This window comes from Salvelinus namaycush, chromosome 20, assembly GCF_016432855.1.
Source record: "Salvelinus namaycush isolate Seneca chromosome 20, SaNama_1.0, whole genome shotgun sequence".
Classification (NCBI taxonomy): domain Eukaryota; kingdom Metazoa; phylum Chordata; class Actinopteri; order Salmoniformes; family Salmonidae; genus Salvelinus; species Salvelinus namaycush.
Genome location: NC_052326.1, coordinates 33,090,507 through 33,111,268, shown reverse-complemented (window position 1 = coordinate 33,111,268; position 20,762 = coordinate 33,090,507). Strand labels below are relative to the sequence as shown.

The 20,762-nt window shown below is 40.3% G+C and overlaps 1 protein-coding gene across 1 annotated transcript; it reads left to right on the top strand.

The window, feature by feature from the left end:
- LOC120064586 (homeobox protein Hox-C11a-like) lies at positions 1-2,266 on the top strand. The gene is made up of 3 exons (XM_039015179.1): positions 1-706; positions 1,479-1,487; positions 2,034-2,266. The coding sequence occupies exons 1-3, from the start codon at positions 1-3 to the stop codon at positions 2,264-2,266; spliced, it is 948 nt and encodes a 315-aa protein (XP_038871107.1).
- Positions 2,267-20,762: the final 18,496 nt, after the last annotated feature.

The window sequence follows — 20,762 nt, the reverse complement described above, 5'->3', positions numbered from 1 at the left end:
ATGTTTAACTCGGTTAATCTGGGAAACTTCTGCTCACAGACGCGAAAAGACAGGACTTCCGAGTTCGGAGACAGAGCGAGCTGTGCGTCCAACCTTTACCTCCCCAGCTGCACATATTACGTCCCCGAATTTTCTGCTGTCTCTTCGTTCCTGCCACAGGCCCCATCTCGGCAAATCACCTACCCTTACTCCACGAACCTCTCCCAAGTGCAACCGGTTCGGGACGTTTCTTACGGTTTGGACCCCTCAACTAAGTGGCACCATAGAGGGAACTATGCGTCCTGCTACTCTGGGGAGGAACTGGTACATAGAGACTGCCTTCCGCCATCGTCCACCATGACAGAAATGCTGATGAAAAACGAAAGTGTATACAGTCATCACCATCATCACCACAACCACCCAAGCTCCAACCACCTATCCACGGGCTTTTATTCGGGTGTGGGGAAAAGCCACGTTCTACCGCAGGGCTTTGACCGCTTTTTCGAAAGCACACACAATGGGACGGAAAACATCTCGACAGAGAATTGTGCTCAGGACGGCGAATCCAGTAAGCTGGATTCGGCGTCCCAGCCGCCTGCCGCCCTCCTCCACAGAGCCACAGACCCTGAGAAAGACCCAGAGGATGAAGAGGAAAACGTTAATTCTGGTTCTTGTGCTTCTTCATCGGGCAAGAAAGACGACAGCGCCAACAAAACAAGCCACTCGAGTAGGTACCGAAGCCGAAGCTGTAAAAAAGGTTAAGGGACTAGCCCCGTATTTTTGTCGGTCAGATTTTATTTGGAGTTTTATAAGCATTCAAAGGATTTTATTATAACCTACAAAGCTCTTTCTTCCAACAAGAAAACATTTTACGATGGGAAAGCGCTTTGAAAAAAACGATACGTTACACACAGGCAGCAGGCAGCAGCTCTCCCAGTCTGTGAAATTTTAAGAGCCCGCTATTGTGACAAACGCTAACTTTGATCATGAACTTGCGCTGGGCGATGTTTCACCAAGTTGTCGAGGGTAAAAAGCAATTGAGCAGAACACTGCTTTTGGGCGTCCTTTGATTCCCCCCCCCCCCCCCCCCCTTCTCAGCAGCCTCCTGTAAAATGCAGAAATGCTACTGTGTTGCTACTCTGCACAGGTTACTTTACGCATTAACAGCAGCTAGCCTATATGTTCGATCGAGATTGCATGTAAAAAAGAATAGCCTAATAATAGTTGTGATAATCATAATGTTTTGTTTCTTTGGGACCTATGCTCTTCTCAAAACGTGCATCTGTATTGGTAACCGTCAAAGTAGGCTAGCCTAGTATTTTAGTTTGTAGACTAATCAATTATTTAAATCTTCCAAGCATTGAGATCTTAGTCTAGGCTATTCTGTAAATCACCAACAAACTCGTTCGGTTTTGTTATAGTCCATGTAGAATATGATAAACCAATGAGCAAATAGCCTAGATATAATTCACTCATATTCATTTGAGACTATTAAACAGTGGCTCCCAGTCCGTAGGCCTAAACTCCCCCATAGTGGCATGGAAGAATTTGTCTCTAGCCTATAATTATATCCCACCTATTTGATTGGCAGTAATGCTATCTAGGTATCCAGTGTTAATTCGCTATAGATGATCGCATTATGATATGAAAGGAAGGTTCATATTTTCCATGATAGCCATATATTCCCATGTATTATGTCAGTGTTGAGTGGGGAAAGTAAGGTAGGTAGTGAGGTGATGAAGTGCGATGTCTTTGTAGTTTCGTGAATAGCGTTACAAAACTCGTCAAGAGATTTTATAGAGATGGTTGATTATAGTTGTATGTTACAAGAGGATGGCACTGGTGGCCATGGTTTTAAGGATACAGAGAAAGAAAATGAATGTGCAGGCTTGAGGGTAGGCTACGTGTTTAGGACTTAACATACCTACGTTCTGAATCCCCATACGTTTCAGCGTGTATCTTAATGCTTGTTTTATTTGAAAAAAGTGTAGGCCTACATGTTGAATATACTCGACCTTACATTCTTCTGATTATTTGTTTTATATTGCTCTAAGGTACACCACGCACGAGGAAGAAGAGGTGTCCGTACACGAAGTTCCAGATTCGGGAACTGGAAAGAGAGTTCTTCTTTAATGTTTATATCAACAAGGAGAAACGGTTGCAGCTCTCCAGAATGCTAAACCTCACTGACCGTCAGGTCAAAATCTGGTTCCAGAACCGCCGAATGAAAGAAAAGAAATTAAGCCGAGATCGGCTGCAGTATTTTTCTGGAAATCCCTTATTGTGAACTAAACACTAAACTGGTAGCTTTGGGGGGAAATAATCATCAATATTATCATCTCTGAAACTGAATTGCCTTTGGAGGATAAGGCCGGAGTCGACTGGCCAAAAACAAGTGTTAGGTCATTCATGGAAACGCTGGGACTGGAAAGAAAATCACTTATCAATATGTTTTACGTTTCCTTGTTTTGTTGAACCAATAACAAGAACCAGCATAACACAAGACATCAGAGAAATGTATCTCTGACACTAGCAGAGCAATGAAGGTAAACTATTCCATTTTTTCCAATGAAAGATTTATATTTACGCGTTTGTCACATATGGCCAAACATTTGAAACATTGTAATGGCAAGCACGACATCAGTATTTCTTTTAGTTTGATTATAGCCTATTTCGATTCACTTGTGAAATTCTGTCTTTCCAGTGACGTTTCTCTCTTTTATCTCTGTATTACATCATTATCCTTTCTTTGTGAAAATGATTTTGCTACAAACTTAACCGACTTGAGGACAGCCGCACAGACTCTTCTTCATAGATATGCAGATATATAAACATTTTTGCAGCAACCAAGAACTTCGACACGAATCATTGGTCCGAAATTAATCTCCTTTGACTATATGACTGTATATATATTTCATTTGTTTATAAAATGTTATCACTTAACCTAATTACTATATTTTCAAGAATTCAGAAAATAACTTAGCTCTAGGGCTACAAGCTCTTTGACTATAGCGAGCTTTTTGTTGATTGCTTTCCGTTTACATGTTATGCAGTATGAAGAAATGACGTTGCATAAACCTATATGCATCAAGTGAAAGAATGTAACATAAAAAATAAACGAATAGTGATTCTTAAATCAAGCCATTCTTTGAGAGTTTTATATTATAATTTTTACTGGGTCTAGGTCTGTATTTCAAAGATCAACTACCAAGAACGTAATATTATACTTTGTGTATTCATGCAGAATGCTTGGTCTTTTGCAGAATCAGTTGGGCTAGTCCTCAATGCTTGTAGAAGAGCATTGCAAGTTAAGTTCTACTTTACTTCTTAAGTAGGCCCTTAATAGCACAGTATACAAATAAAACGTTGTGAAACCCTATACATGTCCCTGACAAGTCGTTGAGAATTCATGTTAAGATTCATGGAAAATAAGTATAGGCTCTATCTCAGAACTCAACTAGGTAGGCTAATTGATATAAATCAAAAATCCTTGTCTACACACAAATCAATAGGCTAAAACTAGGTAAAATGTTAGATTAAAATATTGGGAGTAGTTGTAACATAGTTAAACTATAGACTTGAGCCGCAATTTGTCATGAACATGAGGGTTGTACATTTGTCTTAATTGACCATTTCTCTTATTTTCACGAAAAACTCTGCAAATAATTAGAGGTGCTATAATGTTGAATTGGTTATCATCCATGTATGACCTATAGGCTATATGTAAAGTAAAACACATTTGCGTGTGCGTGCCTGTGTGCGCGTGTTAGTGATGTTGTTGAGTGAATGTGTCAATGAGCTGGCCTGGTCTAGACACTGTCATAAAGACAAGGGCAATAAATAGCTACTTTTCTCTTAATTACACCGTCTGCCCAGTGGAGAGATTCCTTCCATCGTAAATAGAGAGGTCGAGTAGGCTATAGGTGGCCGTTTACGTAAAAACATATAAACATCCTATTTGAAACATGTCTGATTTAGATAACATCCCGAGCGCACTATCTTCACGTCATCCACTAGGCCTATATCTTTATCCATTTGCGCTTGGGACAACAAAACGACGACAACTTGGGTATCCGTTTCTGGAGAGAAAAAAACCTCAAGTTTATCGACCATTTGGTATAGGCCTATACCTCACCACTGATGTCCTGCGGCTGTGACATGTTTTTTTACTCTGTGGCTGCCGACGCATTTACGCATAGGCTATATCTATTGTAATTCATACTGATGGGCAACAATGTACAGATATGGAGGACTTGGAACGTTTAGGTGTATTTTGATGTATTGCGAGAAAGAAAGATATTGTCTTTGAACTTTCGTGAAGTCAAGGCCATCACCTTTAACCCTACTCAATAAAGTTGAATCCGAGACTGGCTTTGCTCTCGGAAATGCGGGTACCAACTGGTGAGCCAGCCAATGAGGGTTGCAAACGAAAGAGTGTCGGGGGGAAAGGGGGATGGGGTTTGAAGGGGGATGTTTAGAGAACCTACCATTGACCTCTTGAAAACTGACGCATATAGGCTAATGTTTTTTTTTCAACCTGTTATGAATGTGGTAGAATTTTGAAAAACAATTTGCCATGTTTTGTTTGCTATTGTTTAATATCTGTTTCATTTTAGGTATTTGTGAACCCAAAATAAGCAAAACAGTTAGTCTGTATTGGATACACTTTATATGCATGATCATACTATTATAATTAATTTGCTGTAGGCTAATTGAAATGGAAAAGCAGCCCCAATTTGACATCTGGAGTGCAGCAATTTGACATCCTCAAGCAATTGAATAGTGTAACATATATTTTGTTAAAACCAGATTGGAACTTTGAGGTCTAAGTGTATAACACTGTCCAACACTCCAAATAACCTAAATGTTTTGCATTTTCCATATTTTCATGTGGCCTCTTATGGGCTACTTCAAAAGTCTCATACATACAGGATGAAATAATAGTTAGATATAGGCCTACATATACTGAGTGTACAAAATATTAGGAATAGCCTCTCTTTCTTGTCTCTCTTGAGACAATTGAGACATCAATCAATCAAATGTATTTATAAAGTCCTTCTTACATTAGCTGATGTCACAAAGTGCTGAACAGAAACCCAGCCTAAAACCCCAAACAGCAAGCAATGCAGGTGTAGAAGCACCGTGGCTAGGAAAAACTCCATAGAAAGGCCAGAACCTAGGAAGAAACCTAGAGAGGAACCAGGCTATGACGGGTGGCCAATCCTCTTCTGGCTGTACCGGGTGGAGATTATAACAGAACATGGCCAAGATGTTCAAATGTTCATAGATGACCAGCAGGGTCAAATAATAATAATCACAGTGGTTGTAGAGGGTGCAACAGGTCAGCACCTCAGGAATAAATGTCCGTTGGCTTTTCATAGCCGATCATTCAGAGTATCTCTACCGCTCCTGCTGTCTCTAGAGAGCTGAAAACAGCAGGTCTGGGACAGGTAGCACGTCCGGTGAACAAGTCAGGGTTCCATTGCCGCAGGCAGAACAGTTGAAACTGGAGCAGCAGCAAGACCTGGTGGACTGGGGACATGGTCCTAGGGCTCAGGTCCTCCAAGAGAGAAAGAAAGAGAGAAAGAGAGAAAAAAAGAAAGAAAGAAAGAAAAAAAGAAAGAAAGAAAGAAAGAAAGAAAGAAAGAAAGAAAGAAAGAAAGAAAGAAAGAAAAAAAAAAGAGAGAGAGAATTAGGGAGAGCATATTTAAATTCACACAGGACACTGGATAAGACAGGATAAATTCTCCAGATATAACAGACTGTTACTAGCCCCCCAAACATAAACTATTGCAGCATAAACTATTGCAGACATGAATTGTGTATGTGTGCCATTCAGAGGGTGAATGGGTAAGACAACAAATGTAAGTGCCTTTGAATCGGGTATGGTAGTAGGTGGCAGGCGCACTGGTTTGAGTGTATCAAGAATTGGAACACTTGGGTTTTTGACGCTCAACAGTTTTCCGTGTGTATCAAGAATGGTCCACCATCCAAAAGACATCCAGCCAACTTGACACAACTGTGGGAAGCATTGGAGTCAACATGGGGCAGCATCTCTGTGGAATGCTTTCCACACCTTGTAGAGTCTATGCCCCGACGAATTGAGGCTGTTCTGAGGGCAAAAGTGTGTGCAACTCAATATTAGGTAGGTGTTCCTAATGTTTTGTACACTCAGTGTATTTCAAATACGCCTTTTCCATTTTCTTTTCAACTAGTTCCAAATACAAAATGGATTGGCTGATGACCGAACATGTATAATTTTTGGCTTATAGCTCAAGTAACATGTAACCCCCCCCCCCCCCCCCCCCCCAAACTAATTTCGCATAATATGCCTACCGGGTGATAAAATACATATGGCTGAGGGAAGAGGAGTAGGTTCTGGATCAATGCTGGAGATCAAGACTCTCACACTACTGCTCTCACACCCCGCTGAGGGACCTTGGGCCTGGACTGGAGTTTTTCACAACTCAGGGTCCCTCTCACGGCATCAGATTGCCTGCTCTTCTTGGCTCTCGCCTCTCCCTCATTTTACTCTTGTGTGCGTGCATGTGCCTATGAGACCAGCGGTGTCTGGAGTAAGACGCGGATATCACGTTCTGTCTGGTGGTGTCCAACGTCACTCAAAGGTGTGTCAGATCTCTGTTTACAATATTGACATAATCAATACATCCTCTCAAAATGTACCTCTTGACATTATTAATCGGGTAGGAGTCGTGGCTGTGGTACAATCAAATAAATCCAGACCCCCACACAAATCCAGGGCCCCACAAAAACCTGCGCTTTATTTGGTGTTACGTCAATTTTGTTATGACCACGAGGCGACGCTTCCGCACCAGATAGACAATTGTTGAACAAGGCCCTAATGGTACTATAGCCCTCTATTGAGAAGAGAACCACAGGGAGGAGAAAGAGGAATAGCTACTAGGAATATAGCCTACATTGCTTGTAAGCTATGTGTTTGAATGGTTGAACAGGCACAACTGCGATACGAGCTTGCTCTTTTGAAGGCTTTGTTAGTATGGGTCTTTAAAAATAATATTTAGCCTATAAGCTAGCTAGGCTTATGGTATGAAGGCATGGAATTGGACGAGAGGATGCAGTGATGGACATCTTTAGGAAATCAAGGTCAGGTTTCCAAAAAGCAATTGTTTGTGCGTAAAGGCCTTTCTGGTGTATGGTGTGCATAATGGTGGGTGGGTGTGTGACAGAGAGATAGACTGTGTGTATGCCTATGTGTGTGAGTGCGCATTATTTCAGAGAACGACATTTCGCTTAACCCAGCAAGGCGATGACAAGCCTATAAATAACCAGCCCTGTGCAGTTTGGTAAATTGTTTAAGATTTTTTACGATGTTCAAATTTAATATTATGCTGACTTATCTTGTGGGCCTATATCACACCTGGCAGATTTATAATTTGATTTAAGGCCGAGAATATGCGTCGAGCGTAAATGTACCATTCGTGTATACGGGTATAGTAAAGCGGGCTTCAAGTGCAAAATAGCTCAACGTTGTTTCAAATGTAATATTATTTTACTGTCACTTTGATGGCATGAAGGCGGACTCCATTTTAGTGTGTGTTGTGGAGGATTAGCTGCGTGAGTAAAAATGTTACACCATCAAGGCTTTAGGTTTTCGGGAATGATTTTGACTCTTATCATGTCATGTCATGCTTCGAGAAAAGTCATTCACATTCCCTTCAAGAAAAGTAACGTGAAGCATGAAATAGTAATAAGTAGCCTAAAACACATATATAATTAGGCCGTATAGTAGTCTAATCATATTACGCTAAAATGAATTAGTAATATAGGAATGTTAATGTGAAGAATAAGAACATGGATATAAATAATGATAGTCCGTTTAATGTTGGCAACGGGCATTTAACCATTAAAACGTTTCCATTGATGCAACTTTTATCATTAAGATTGCAATTTTCAGAAAATGTGCATGCTATATTTCAATTCAGACTGGTATTTTATGTGCTCGTGTTTATATTCTAACTTGTAAACTTTCTATGCAGGTCTAGACCCCTGGCCCGTTCAGCGTACCCGCGCAGGTAGGCTATCTGTGTGCATGGGTGTACATATGTTAAGGTCGTTCACCCTGGCGTATTGGAATGTCACAGGATTTGAGCATGTGTGTGTGTTTTGTGTAATAAGAGTCTATATTTTAAGGTTTTGGGGTGTAGTGAGTCCGCAGCAAGGTGACCTAAAATCAATAAACGAACGCCGACATAGCCTACATCTGGCTCATACCTTCTTAATTAAGCAATGTTTTTTCAGATGTGTTGAATTCCATCGCGATACCCAATAAAACCAATAGATTTAGAAATATTTTAAGGCTACTTTATTAATCGAAAACTCTTTATAGAAAACCCAGATGTTTCTTTTTTTTGCCTACTGAAAACATCTGACTGATCCGACTGACTGACTGATCCGATGTTTTTCTACGTATCTTATTTATTAAATATACACTTATATTATGTTATAGTACTATTAATATGTTATACAGATTATGAAACCATGGTAATCCAAGGCGTTTCATAAAAAAATTAAGATAGTTGCACATACTGTCCTACAAATAATATAATGGGTATAAAACACTAACATTTCAGCACACTGTGCCTACTTCAAGGCTTTTTGGAATTATAACGCTGATTTTGCTGAAAGCTGACGGGTCTATTCATTTATTTAATTATACAAGAGCCAACAACCAATCACAGTGCCTTGGATCAGTTCTGTCTAAACACACCCTTACAAAAAATATTAGTTTTGTTCCTAATGATATAGGCCTACTGACAATATCTTGTTGATATTCACAAATGTGTGGAACACGGGTCGACCAGGTGCTACCGACAACACTCAGCAACACAGTCTCACATTCAATTCGCGCATATATGTACAAAATGTATTTCAGCAGATTTCGTGCGTTTTTGTGCATTTTTGGGGTGTTTCAATTCGTTTGAAAATACACGAATTTCTGTGCTACTTAATTCGTGCGAAAATACACGAATTTCTGTGCTACTTAATTCGTGCGAAAAGACACGAATTTAACCAGTAGGCGACACACAAGCCTTTGCAACAACCATATAGACGCGATAGTCTATATTTCATTTTTGTTCTTCTTAATGGCTAATTCAACGTCATGAATATACAGAAATGTTGTCTTTGTTTAACCATGTTTTAAAATGTGTCGTTGTATGCCTATATGTACTGTTTTAGACTTGCTGAACAGAATTTTTGAGAAAAGACGCACATTTACGTGCGACTTAATTCGTGGGAAATATTGTTTTATTAATGCCAATGCTGTTTTCTGTGCTTGATTTCGCTTAATACTTTGGATACTGGTGCACTTGTAATCAGAACGCCTTTTTGTCATGTAGGCAACCATACACGATTTTCTTCATAACCCATTTCATATTTCGTGGAGCCTAAATTACACCATTTTCTTCATAATGCATGTATTACATGTTAATGTAAAATAATGAATTATGTTGGCTTACACTTATGGCCTTTCCAAGGCCCTTCCATACCTTAAGGGAACATTTTAGCACTCGCCATATGGTTAGTGAGAAACGCCACATTGCAAATGTACGGTCCCTTACTAGACGTCCTGCAACGTTTCTAAAATTCGCGGACGCGTCGGGCCGTGCGCGGGGGAGAGATCTTTCAGGAAGTCATCAAACGAAATCTCTCGGACGTTCGGTTTCCGTTTTATAAAAATAAAAAATTTTGGTCATTTTTCCGCAGTCTCGGAAATTCCCACCAGAGGGAAAATAAATCATATTGCAAATGCACAAGCACATTGCAAATGCACGTGGCCTTTTCTCCTAAACTTATTTCGAAGACGAAACTTGGTGAGCGTAGGTTTGGCGTAATGGACAGTTGGCCCCGAACAAGATGGCGTCGAGGCCTCAACGCTTTTTGAGTTATGGCCATTTTTCTGGGATTAAAGGTCAAAAACGCAAAGTAGGGTGCTAATTTGACCGCTTCACGTCAAAGTACATAAGCATACGGTGTCAGGAAAAAAAGAACCAGCCATTTATCTATCGTAATTTAAGAGAAATCGTACATTGACAAATTGGTAATGTTCACAAAAAGGAGTTAAAAAAAAATAATTACAGATCCAGTTGCAGTGTGTTCAGACGAACATTTTTTAAGTGGGTCTCGAAGCTCTGCGAGAATTCTGTGATTTTATGTGATTTTATGAAATAACACACACTCATTTAACCCTCTGTAAATAAGTCAGTTCTTAACATAAAGACTTAAAACTCAATATTATATAAGAGCCTACCCCAAGGAGGATATGTGTTCACTTTCAGCTTCCTATGTCAACCGGAAGTACCTTAAAATGGTGCCATAGGGTCAGTTTCGAAGGGTTAAAAAGGTCAGATCTTTTCAAAACTTCACTTGTGTGATTAGGCAACCCTCATGAACTGTAAATCAGTAATTTCTCTCAACAGATGTCAAAGAAAAGCTCTCACACACACACACACACACACACACACACACACACACACACACACACACACACACACACACACACACACACACACACACACACACACACACACACACACACAGCAAGGATGGAGTGAAAAAGTACGGTGTTTAAAGACACACAAAGCCTGCAATGGCATTACCATTATCTCCAGGCCATGCCGAGTTCAACGAGATGCCCCGCTTGACCGTAGCTCGCTCGGTCTGAGTGCAGCGACAGTGACAAGAAGAAGGACCCAAATGACCCTTTGACCTCAATTTCATATTTTTTTGCTTTTGGGAGACAAAGAGAGAACCGTTAAGGTTAGAAGCACAATTTGACCTCAGGAACGTTCCTAAGGTCCTCCCGATCTGTGCAAGCCTAACATTGACCGTGTGGCATTAACCCTTAACAGTTAAAAGAAGGTGTTAACATCAAACAGTTTACAATGACTGTTTGAATACATTGCCTGCTCCCCTAAATTCAACCTGAAGCCTATGTGGGTTAATAATGCCTTATGAACCTGTCTTCGATAACAATCCATCAGGCCACTACGAGGTCTACCTGTGTCGATTCTAAGCTTCCTGGAGCAACCGGAAGTGGTTAAATCACCCTAAAAGTGTTTGCCATACCCAACCTGCAGTTTGAGAGAAATAGTGCATTCAACCCTATGTAAATCAGTGAGTTCTTAACGTATAGACTTAAAACTCAGGATTCTGTAAAATCCCACTCCAATGAGGATATGTGTTTACTTTCAGCTTCCTGTGCCAACCGGAAGTGCCATAATTGGTGTCAAAAGGGCTGTTTCGAAGGGTTAAAAAAGTCAAATCTTTCCAAAACTTAATATATGTGAATAGGCAACCCTCATGAACTGTAAATCAGTCATTCATCCCATCAGATTTCAAGGAAAAATTTACACACCCACACAGAAAGGATGGAGTGACATACTGAGGGGCTTAGAGGCAGACAGTGCCTGCAATAGTTACTTTTGTTCAAACTTTTAAAGAACCGTCAGACCTAGAGTTCTGAAACTTTACAAACCTGTTCTAGAGCTCAGGTCGATTAAGCACAGTGAGTTATGTGGCTCTAGAAGGTTCTCGGACCGATTAAAAGCCTCGTGCATTTGCAATGACTTCAATTCATTTTGAGCATTACAAAATGGCGACATTTAGAAAAGTCCCAGAGTTGCAAGACTAGGTGCATTGAAACCGGCTCGGCCCATAGAGACGGACCCCGACATTTCTGTCCGATAGCTCATTCAAGGACCCCGTAGCAAGGCATGGAAAAAAGTGGAATTTCAGCACCAATTAAGGTTTTGCTCGGGCACCGAATGACCTATCGAGCCGAAACTTGGGATTCGAGGTCGCCTCACATAGGGCTAAACATAATGTGAGAACTGGACCCGCAGCTAGAACATAACTACGTATTATTTGTTTTATTATGGTTTAAATGGAAGGCGCTGTGAATTTCGGGCCTGCTCTGAAATATGTGATAGTTGGCTTCTAAACGAGTTGGAAAAAGTGAGTTTGGAGTCAGATGGTATCAGTTTGGTGTTTGAAAATATCTAATTGACTGATGGACACTGACTTGCTAGTTGACTTTTGTGCATTTGCAATATGTTTCAACAGTGAGGTACCATCACCAAAATTGACATGATGAAATTTAACACAACGAGCGATGGAGAGGTCCCACTATCACTGCCCGGCCATCCCGAGGTCATCAGGCCAGTCATTTTTGCATTTCTGCAGTATTTAAGAGAATGCCAAATTCATGGCCAAATTCATGGTACATGCCCATTGAATCCTATTGCAAATGTAACGTTACATTTGCAATATGATGTGATGTTTTTCACTGTTGAATCATATTGCAAATGTAACGTGCATTTGCAATATGTTTAAACAGTGAAAAACCACCAAAATAGCATTCTGAAATCACCACTAAAAATGACATCACCATAGTCTCCAGGCCGTGCCGAGTTCAACGAGATGCCCCGCTTGACCGTAGCTTGCTCGGTCTGAGCGCAGCGACAGTGACAAGAAGATGACCCTTGACCTACATTTCAAGTCTTTTGCTTTTGGGAGACAGAGGGAGAGCTGTTAAGGTTTAGAAGCACAATTTTACCTCAGGAACGTTCCTAAGGTCTCTGTGCAAGCCTAACCTTGACCGTGTGGCATTAACCCTTAACAGTTAAAAGAAGGTGTTTACATCAAACAGTTTACAATGACATCTCACCCCATAGGAGCTCATTGCCTGCACCCTTAAATTCAACCTGAAGCCTATGTGGGTTATGAATGTCTTATGAACCTGTCTTCAATGACAATCCACCAAGCCACTATGAGGTCTACCTGTGTTGATTCTAAGCTTCCTGGAGCAACCGGAAGTGATAAAATCACCCTAAAAGTGTTGCCATACCCAACCAGCAGTTTGTGATATATAGTGCATTCAACCCTGTGTAAATCAGTCAGTTCTTAACGTATAGACTTAAAACTCAGGATTCTGTAAAAGCATACCCCGATCAGGATATGTATTTACTTATAGCTTCCTGTGCCAACCGGAAGTGCCTTAAAATGGGGTCATAGGTGCTGTTTCGAAGGTTTAAAAAAGTCAGATCTTTCCAAAACTTTAAATGTGTGAATCGGTCAACCCTCATGAACTGTAAATCAGTCATTTCTCTAAACAGATGTCAAAGAAAAGCTCTCTCACACACACACACACACACACACACACACACACACACACACACACACACACACACACACACACACACACACACACACACACAGCAAGGATGGAGTGACAAAGTATGGTGCTTAAAGACACACAGAGCCTTAAATTCTTTTAGGGGGGATCCAGACTTCCATACCCGCTCTGGGAGCACTATACTACCGCCCCAAATCAATGGGTGCTGGCCTGAGTGATTTATGGAGGTTTTCAAAAAATATTCAAACTTTTCGTGCACCTGGTATTTTTTTGGGGTTACCAGGCGTCATTTTTCAAAACGGTTGAAATTGCTTTTAGGGGGCATCCAGAGTGTCACATGACCGGATGAGGTAACTATTCTTGTTCTTCTTGTAACTTTCCGGTAGGCTAGAAGCTTTCCGGTGTTTTGCTGCTCCACACAGGTCGACGCAGGTATTGCACTTGATTTATCGTTATCGTAACCGTAGGTGCAGCCAAGTGGAAATACGAAAGGTTTCTAGCTATTTCGCACTGACGGTAATTTGAACACAAGAACGTTTCTAGTGAAAAGGTGTTTACACTCAGAGCCATGTATTTACATTCAGCCACCCTAGCCTTATTACGGGTTAACGTTTTGGTAATTTTGGTTGGCCAACAAAATGTAAGACTACAATAACTGCATACGTTTCCCCAAATGTTATACGAAAAAAAAATGTTTTGTTATTGATGGACAATGGCAAGGCTGCCATTGTATTTTCAGTTACATTCTGGTCAATAAAAATGGTTTACACGTTTGTTTTTTAAGAAATACATGGAACTACAACCGAATAAAACACCATTAGCCATCATGCATTGCATGATTCATTCTATACTGAAGTCTGTTCAGAAAAATCGAAAACAGTACATATAGGCATAAAACCACAATGTTTTAATAGGGATTAAATAAAGACAATATATATATAACCTCTTATGGTTATATGGTTAAAAAAAAGACAAAATATCTATATATTCATAACGTAAAATAAATAAATACAGGCGATCGCGTCTATGGTTGTTGCAACGGCTTGTGTGTCGCCTACTGGTTAAATTCGTGTCTTTTCGCACGAATTAAGTAGCACAGAAATTCGTGTATTTTCGCACGAATTAAGTAGCACAGAAATTCGTGTATTTTCAAACGAATTGAACCACCCCAAAAATGCACAAAAACGCACGAAATCTGCTGAAATACATTTTGTACATATATGCGCGAATTGAATGTGAGGCTGGGCTGCACTCAGTCACATAACTTCTCTTGCTCCTCACTGTCAGCCCATCCTCTTTAAAAACGTCATTGATATCAAGTAGGCCTACGCTCCAGAAATGGGCTACATACCCTTTTTTGTGATCTTAAGAACCAACCTCTGAATGTAATCCAGTTCCTGCTATTAAACTCAGATAGCCTCTAAGCCTACTCACCACACTGAACGAGGCGGGATCTCTTAACAATCCTTTTTTAAGATTGTAAAATGAAGCCTCTGTGCGCTATAGGCAGGCCGGCTATAGGCCTAGCTGTTTTGTTTTATTTCATATAAACATAAGGACGCGATATTATCAATTGTAACATGGACAGCCACATCACCATTTTGTATTGCTTTGAAATCAAGCTCACTCTCAAAGGGCTGAATTCTTATTTTAGAAACGGCCAAGTACGGGTTGTTTCGCATAAATCATGTCTCTTTATTGATATAAATGGGCGATTTAAGATGCGTGCAGATATAGCCTAGCCCTACAGTTATAGGATTCGACCAGCATAGCCTACATTCACTTTCTCTCCCCCCTGATCCGTGTTTAAATCGTTAGGCTACATCATAACATGCTGTGAAAAGGCTGGGTCATTGTCAATGACCTCTCTTTCGGCGCCATTGAGGGCAAAAATCGCAGGTAAACAAACCAGGTAAACAAACCAATAATTCTTAGATGGTAGGCTATAGTTTACTCATTTGTGGATTACATTTATTTTTAATTGCAAGGCTCTCTGGCAGATTATGACAGCGACACGTTAACTGAGAAGTTAGATCAAATATAGGCTTATATGCATATCTGGAGAATGTAATGTTATGTTGTATTTTCTAAATCTAGAAGAAAAAGAAACGCACACCTATTAGGCGAGGTGCTGGCTAGCGGAGTGGAAAACTTGAAAATAAAGGAGAGCAGCACTCTCTAGGAGCTCAGATGCAAAAATTGAATGTCCAACGTTTCGACAGCCAAGCTGTCTTCATCAGGGTATGATCAAACACTGCGGTATGACTCGTTTATATAGTGTCAAAAGACACAGGTGTCTGTAATCATGGCCAAGTGTGGCCTAATATCATTGGTTAATTATCAAATATTAAAATGGCATACAAAGAACAGCATACAAAAAAACAAATGGATAGCATACGATCATAGATTCATTTTAGACTACACAAGCTTACAAACAATTACAATGGCAGTCACAATAATCACAAGAATGGCTTCAGATCAAAGTCTACATTTGAGACCGAAGGGAGCAAGGGTCTTTAAATTAAATATCCAGGCAGCCTCTCGTTTTACCAATAAATTATCAAGGTCACCCCCTCTCCTAGGGAGGGTGACATGTTCGATGCCAATATAACGCAGAGACGAAATCGAGTGGTTTGCTTCCAAAAAGTGGGCCGCAACTGGGTAAGTAAAGGTTTTGCACCTAATGGTGCTACGATGCTCTGCGATACGTACTTTTAATTCGCGCTTTGTTTTAGCCACATCATTTTTACCACAAGGACAAGTTATAAGATAAATAACTGCCTTAGTGGAGCACGTGATAACACCTTTGATTGGGATCGTATGCTATCCATTTGTGTTTTTTTGTATGCTGTTCTTTGTATGCCATTTTAATATTTGATAATTAACCAATGATATTAGGCCACACTTGGCCATGATTACAGACACCTGTGTCTTTTGACACTATATAAACGAGTCATACCGCAGTATTTTCTAAATCACCATGGATTATGTAGGCTAGGTCAACAGGAAGATAATTTAACTAAGTAAAATATGAACGATTCGGATGCACAGTATAGTTCACCATATATAATACATGCCACCAGCAGACTACATTTTGTTTCTGTAAGTGATCTTTGCGGGAATTGAACCCACGACCATAGCATTTCTAGCAGTGTGCTCTGTAGGCTACTTACTGAGTCACACAACACAATTAACACTTACCTGATTGAATCCAATGATTAAGAATCAGCGAAGAAAACTGAACACTCAATTGCCACTATATTATTTTTTATTTACTTATTCCAAAGTCTCTTCTGTAGGTTTTCTCATGCTATGGGGAAACAGATAACTCTCTATGAAATTGCCTCTCACACATTTCCTCAAACAAGTGATGGCAGTAAGTTTTACAAGAATTGGAAATAGATTAACCATGATAAAATGGGTTTATTTAAGCAATAAGGCCCGATGGGGTGTGGTATATGGCCAATATACCATGGTGACGGGCTGTTCTTATGCAGGATGCAACGCAGAGTGCCTGGACACAGCCCGTAGCTGTGGTATATTGTCCATATCCCACAAACCCCCGAGGTGCCTTATTGCTATTATAAACTGATTACCAACTTAATTACAGCTGTAAAAATAAATGTGGTATGCGTGTGGTATACGGTCTGATATACCACGTCTGTCAGCCAATCAGCATTCAGGGCTCGAACCACCCAATTTATTATTAAACTGTATAATGAACATTACGTTGGTAACCAGTTTATAATAGCAATAGGGAACCTTGGGGGTTTGTTGCCAATTTACCACGGCTAAGGGCTGTATCCAGGCACTCCGCATTGCGTTGTGTTTAAGAACAGCCCTTAGACTTAGTATATTGGCCATATACCACACCCCCTCGGGCCTTATTTCTTAATTATATCATGGCATTGATGAAAAATCTTTCTGATTGGATTGAAGAGCATTCTAGAGTGCTCGTTATTTCCCTGTAACGCACGGTATATCAGTTAAATGGTTATAGTTCATTCTTACATGTTCTATTGAGCTGCTTTTGAAAGCAGAAGTCGAATTGAAAACATTTTCTGGCATTGAATTCGATTTTCATAATAGCAAGCTAGGACTGATAGTTTGGTTAGCTAAACTAGCAAGTCTGTTTGTTTAGTTACCAAGGCAACTACTGTAGCTTTCAAGTAAACTTGCTAGCTGCTTCAGTGGATGTTGACCACATTTCTACCTGTGAACAGTGCTTGACTTGGGCAGGCGCTCACTGGAGCTGAGTACAGGCACCTCAAAGTGTCTACTGCTTGAGCTCCTGTTTCTCTTATAGAATCTTAGCTCAAAAGTATTGTGGAGCTCCCGCCCCTAAATATAAACAGTACCTGCACCCAAAATGAGTACTGGAACCTATTTCAGTCCAAGTCAAGCACTGCTTGAAAATGAACACATTTCTAGTGACAAATGTGTTAAATTATAGCCATGGTTTAAAAGGGAGAATCAACTCGGGGTTCCATGCATCCTCTGGAAAATATTGAAACACCGTGGAAGGTGAGTTTAACTCCCGTAGCGCATCGTGGAACACACCTTCCACGTCGTTCATTATTTTCCTGAGAACGCATAGAGCCCCGAGTTGATTATCCTTTACATAATTAAATAATATCATGATGCAAATGTTTGCATCACTATTATAGCCACTATTGTAGCCTATAGCCTATATGTGGTTCAACTATATTGATATTTGATTAATGCCAAAAAATGTCCAGTAAAATTAGATTTTTTTAAAACATAAACAATTCAATGGTTTAAATAATTGTAATTAAAAAAAGGCAAACAAAAGGGGTAGTAGTCTTTTGCTTACTTTTGAATTACTTGTCAGACAACGACTGTCTAAGTGTATAAAAACAAATATAAAGGTTTGCACACAAAAAAAGAACAGGCTTTTGATAACAGGTTAATGCATAGTAATGTGAGAAATTCTCTAAAACACATTACAGTACCTTTTGGCTATCGATAATAGTGTTTATAAACCTTACATCCCTGATACACTTTCTCATTCCACTCCTTTCTTTATCACTCTGGCACAGCCTATAAACAAAGCTACTGCGTTCATCAATTGTATTGTTCTTTCTCTTTTATTATACCCTACTATTACATGCCATTTATAAAACTCTATGAAAGAGACCTTAAGTACTGCCATGTCCAGTTTTAATGAACTACAAGAAATATAAACAACAGATAATGTTTCGTTATTACCTTTAGGAAACATAGTTCTAATAAGATCAAATCATACAACTATTTGGCAGTTGATATTTCAAGAATCATTGTCAAAACGTTTGTTTTTGCTCTTGATGCTTTTAAATGAAATAAATAGCATGAAATAACAATAGTCTTATTTTTTTGGAGTGCAGACCCTCTACACAAGAATCAAAGACAGCACTTATCATGATGTAATGTCAGCCTACATGTTGTGCAATTTACATAACATTACATTTACGTCATTTAGCAGACGCTCTTATCCAGAGCGACTTGCATACATTTTATTACATTTTTTACATACATACATTTTTTACACAAGGATATCCCTACCGGCCAAAACCTCCCTAACCCGGACGACGCTATGCCAATTGTGCGTCGCCCCACGGACCTCCCGGTTGCGGCCGGCTGCGACAGAGCCTGGGCGCGAACCCAGCTCAGCCTGGGCGTGAACCCAGAGACTCTGGTGGCGCAGCTAGCACTGCGATGCAGTGCCATAGACCACTGCGCCACCCGGGAGGCAACATTACATATCTTCTTAAGGTTTATCCTCTTCTTTTTTGCCAGCTCCATTTCTCACTTTTGTTTTCTAGAACACATAATTCGATAGAACACTATTTTAATTAGTCTCTACTACTGTATGTTCAAGAACTTGCGTCTGTACCCTATCTGTATCTGTCCTGCTAGATGGCGCTCTTACTCTGTCATAGAGCTAAAAACTCGACAACTTGCCCCTAGTGTCGTCATGGCAGTCTGGTGCATCACGGCCACTTTCAAACACCTATTGGTCTGAAAGTCACGTGGCATGCCTCGTACGTCCATAATTATGTTGATTAAGTTTTTTTGATGCTCCACGCCCCCGACTCGAATATGTCAGATTCCTACCCGACTATAATCCTCTACGAGGGCTCTGAACAGTGGTATCAACATAAGAAATATAACAATACAATGGAATGTCCAAATAGAATCCCAGCTTCTAAATTCCATGTGGAATAGTTGGTAGGAGGATCCTCTATGTGCAGAGATAAGGGCTATTTTGGCAGTTCCGGAATGCAGGCTCTTAGAGGTTTCGACTGAGTATGACTGTTCGACGGTGAGAGATGATGGAATCGCGTCTTCGCCTCTTTCCAAAGGACCAGGTGCGCCATCTCTGACAAAGACGGCTCTCACCACCTACCATCACCAACATTACCTAACGCAGCTAAATGCTTTTGGGGCTGAAGATAAAAATGCATCCCAGATAACACAGCCTGTTATCAGACCACTGTTTCCATGTTCTTTCCCATCAGAAAGTGTGAAGAAGGACTCAATGTGCGTCCTATATAGCGGGGATCCAAACGGACGCACGTAGACTGTTGTTTGACCTTGTTCCTACAAGAGGATGGCTGACAGACGCCATCACAGTCAAATGCACGAACATTCTCGTCCGGAATCGCCTACAGCCAGTCAACGGTACCTGAGAAAGAAGAATGTGCATGGCTTCGGCCCATATAGTATCTTCTCTGTGGTCGAAACTGGGACAGAGAATCCAGAAACATTTAACTACACCTGCGAAACCAATCAGGGGGCGTATCTGGCAGACAGTAAACTCGAGGAAAATGACAGACCAACGAAACAACTGTCTGAGAAAGATATTGTCCTCAATACGGACGGAAGCACAGACAACTCAGACAGTGAGGTTAAAGGTAACATACACACGGATTATATCACATAAACAAGCATTATCAGACCACGCTGATTAAGTAGACATTTCCCCTAAATTGAGTAGCCTAAGCCATACACTTCCCTCCCTACTCCATCTTTATAATTATAGAATCTCCGATTCTTATCTCTTTCCTAAACATCTCCAAATAACATTCACACAATACCGGTTAAGCACAGGCCTGCCTGTAGGCTACTTTTCGTTGTTTATTTCACTGGACTACGAGGGTGATCTGGAAGGGTAGACTGCGTCTGCTCTTTACATAGCCCATTTAAGCAACTTTATTTCGTTCCCAAAACTGCCATGCCATTGCCAATTTTCTGGGAGGAACATAATCCGTTAACCATTGAACTACATTTTTGATTTTGAGAAATGAAATCGCACACTGCATAGCCTCAGATACTTTGCAGTTGAGATGGAGCTCATTCATTCTTATTTTGAGAAGGTTTAACAAATGAGATTTGTTATGTCTAATTGGTGGTCATGACAATAATAATAATCAGATTGGATAGACCTACTATAGTCCCGATGTCTCGCTTGGATTTTTTATAATAAAATAATAGGCTACTAGTAAAATGGGAGGCCTATCCAAATGAATACACAGTAATTATATAGTTACGGCAATTAATAAAATAAAGCATAATTCACGTTGTTATGTGCTTCTAATGTAGCCTG

What these genes read in the sequence shown, in the direction of transcription:
- LOC120064586 (XM_039015179.1), top strand. Translation starts at nt 1, where the DNA reads ATGTTTAACTCGGTTAATCTGGGAAACTTCTGCTCACAGACGCGAAAA.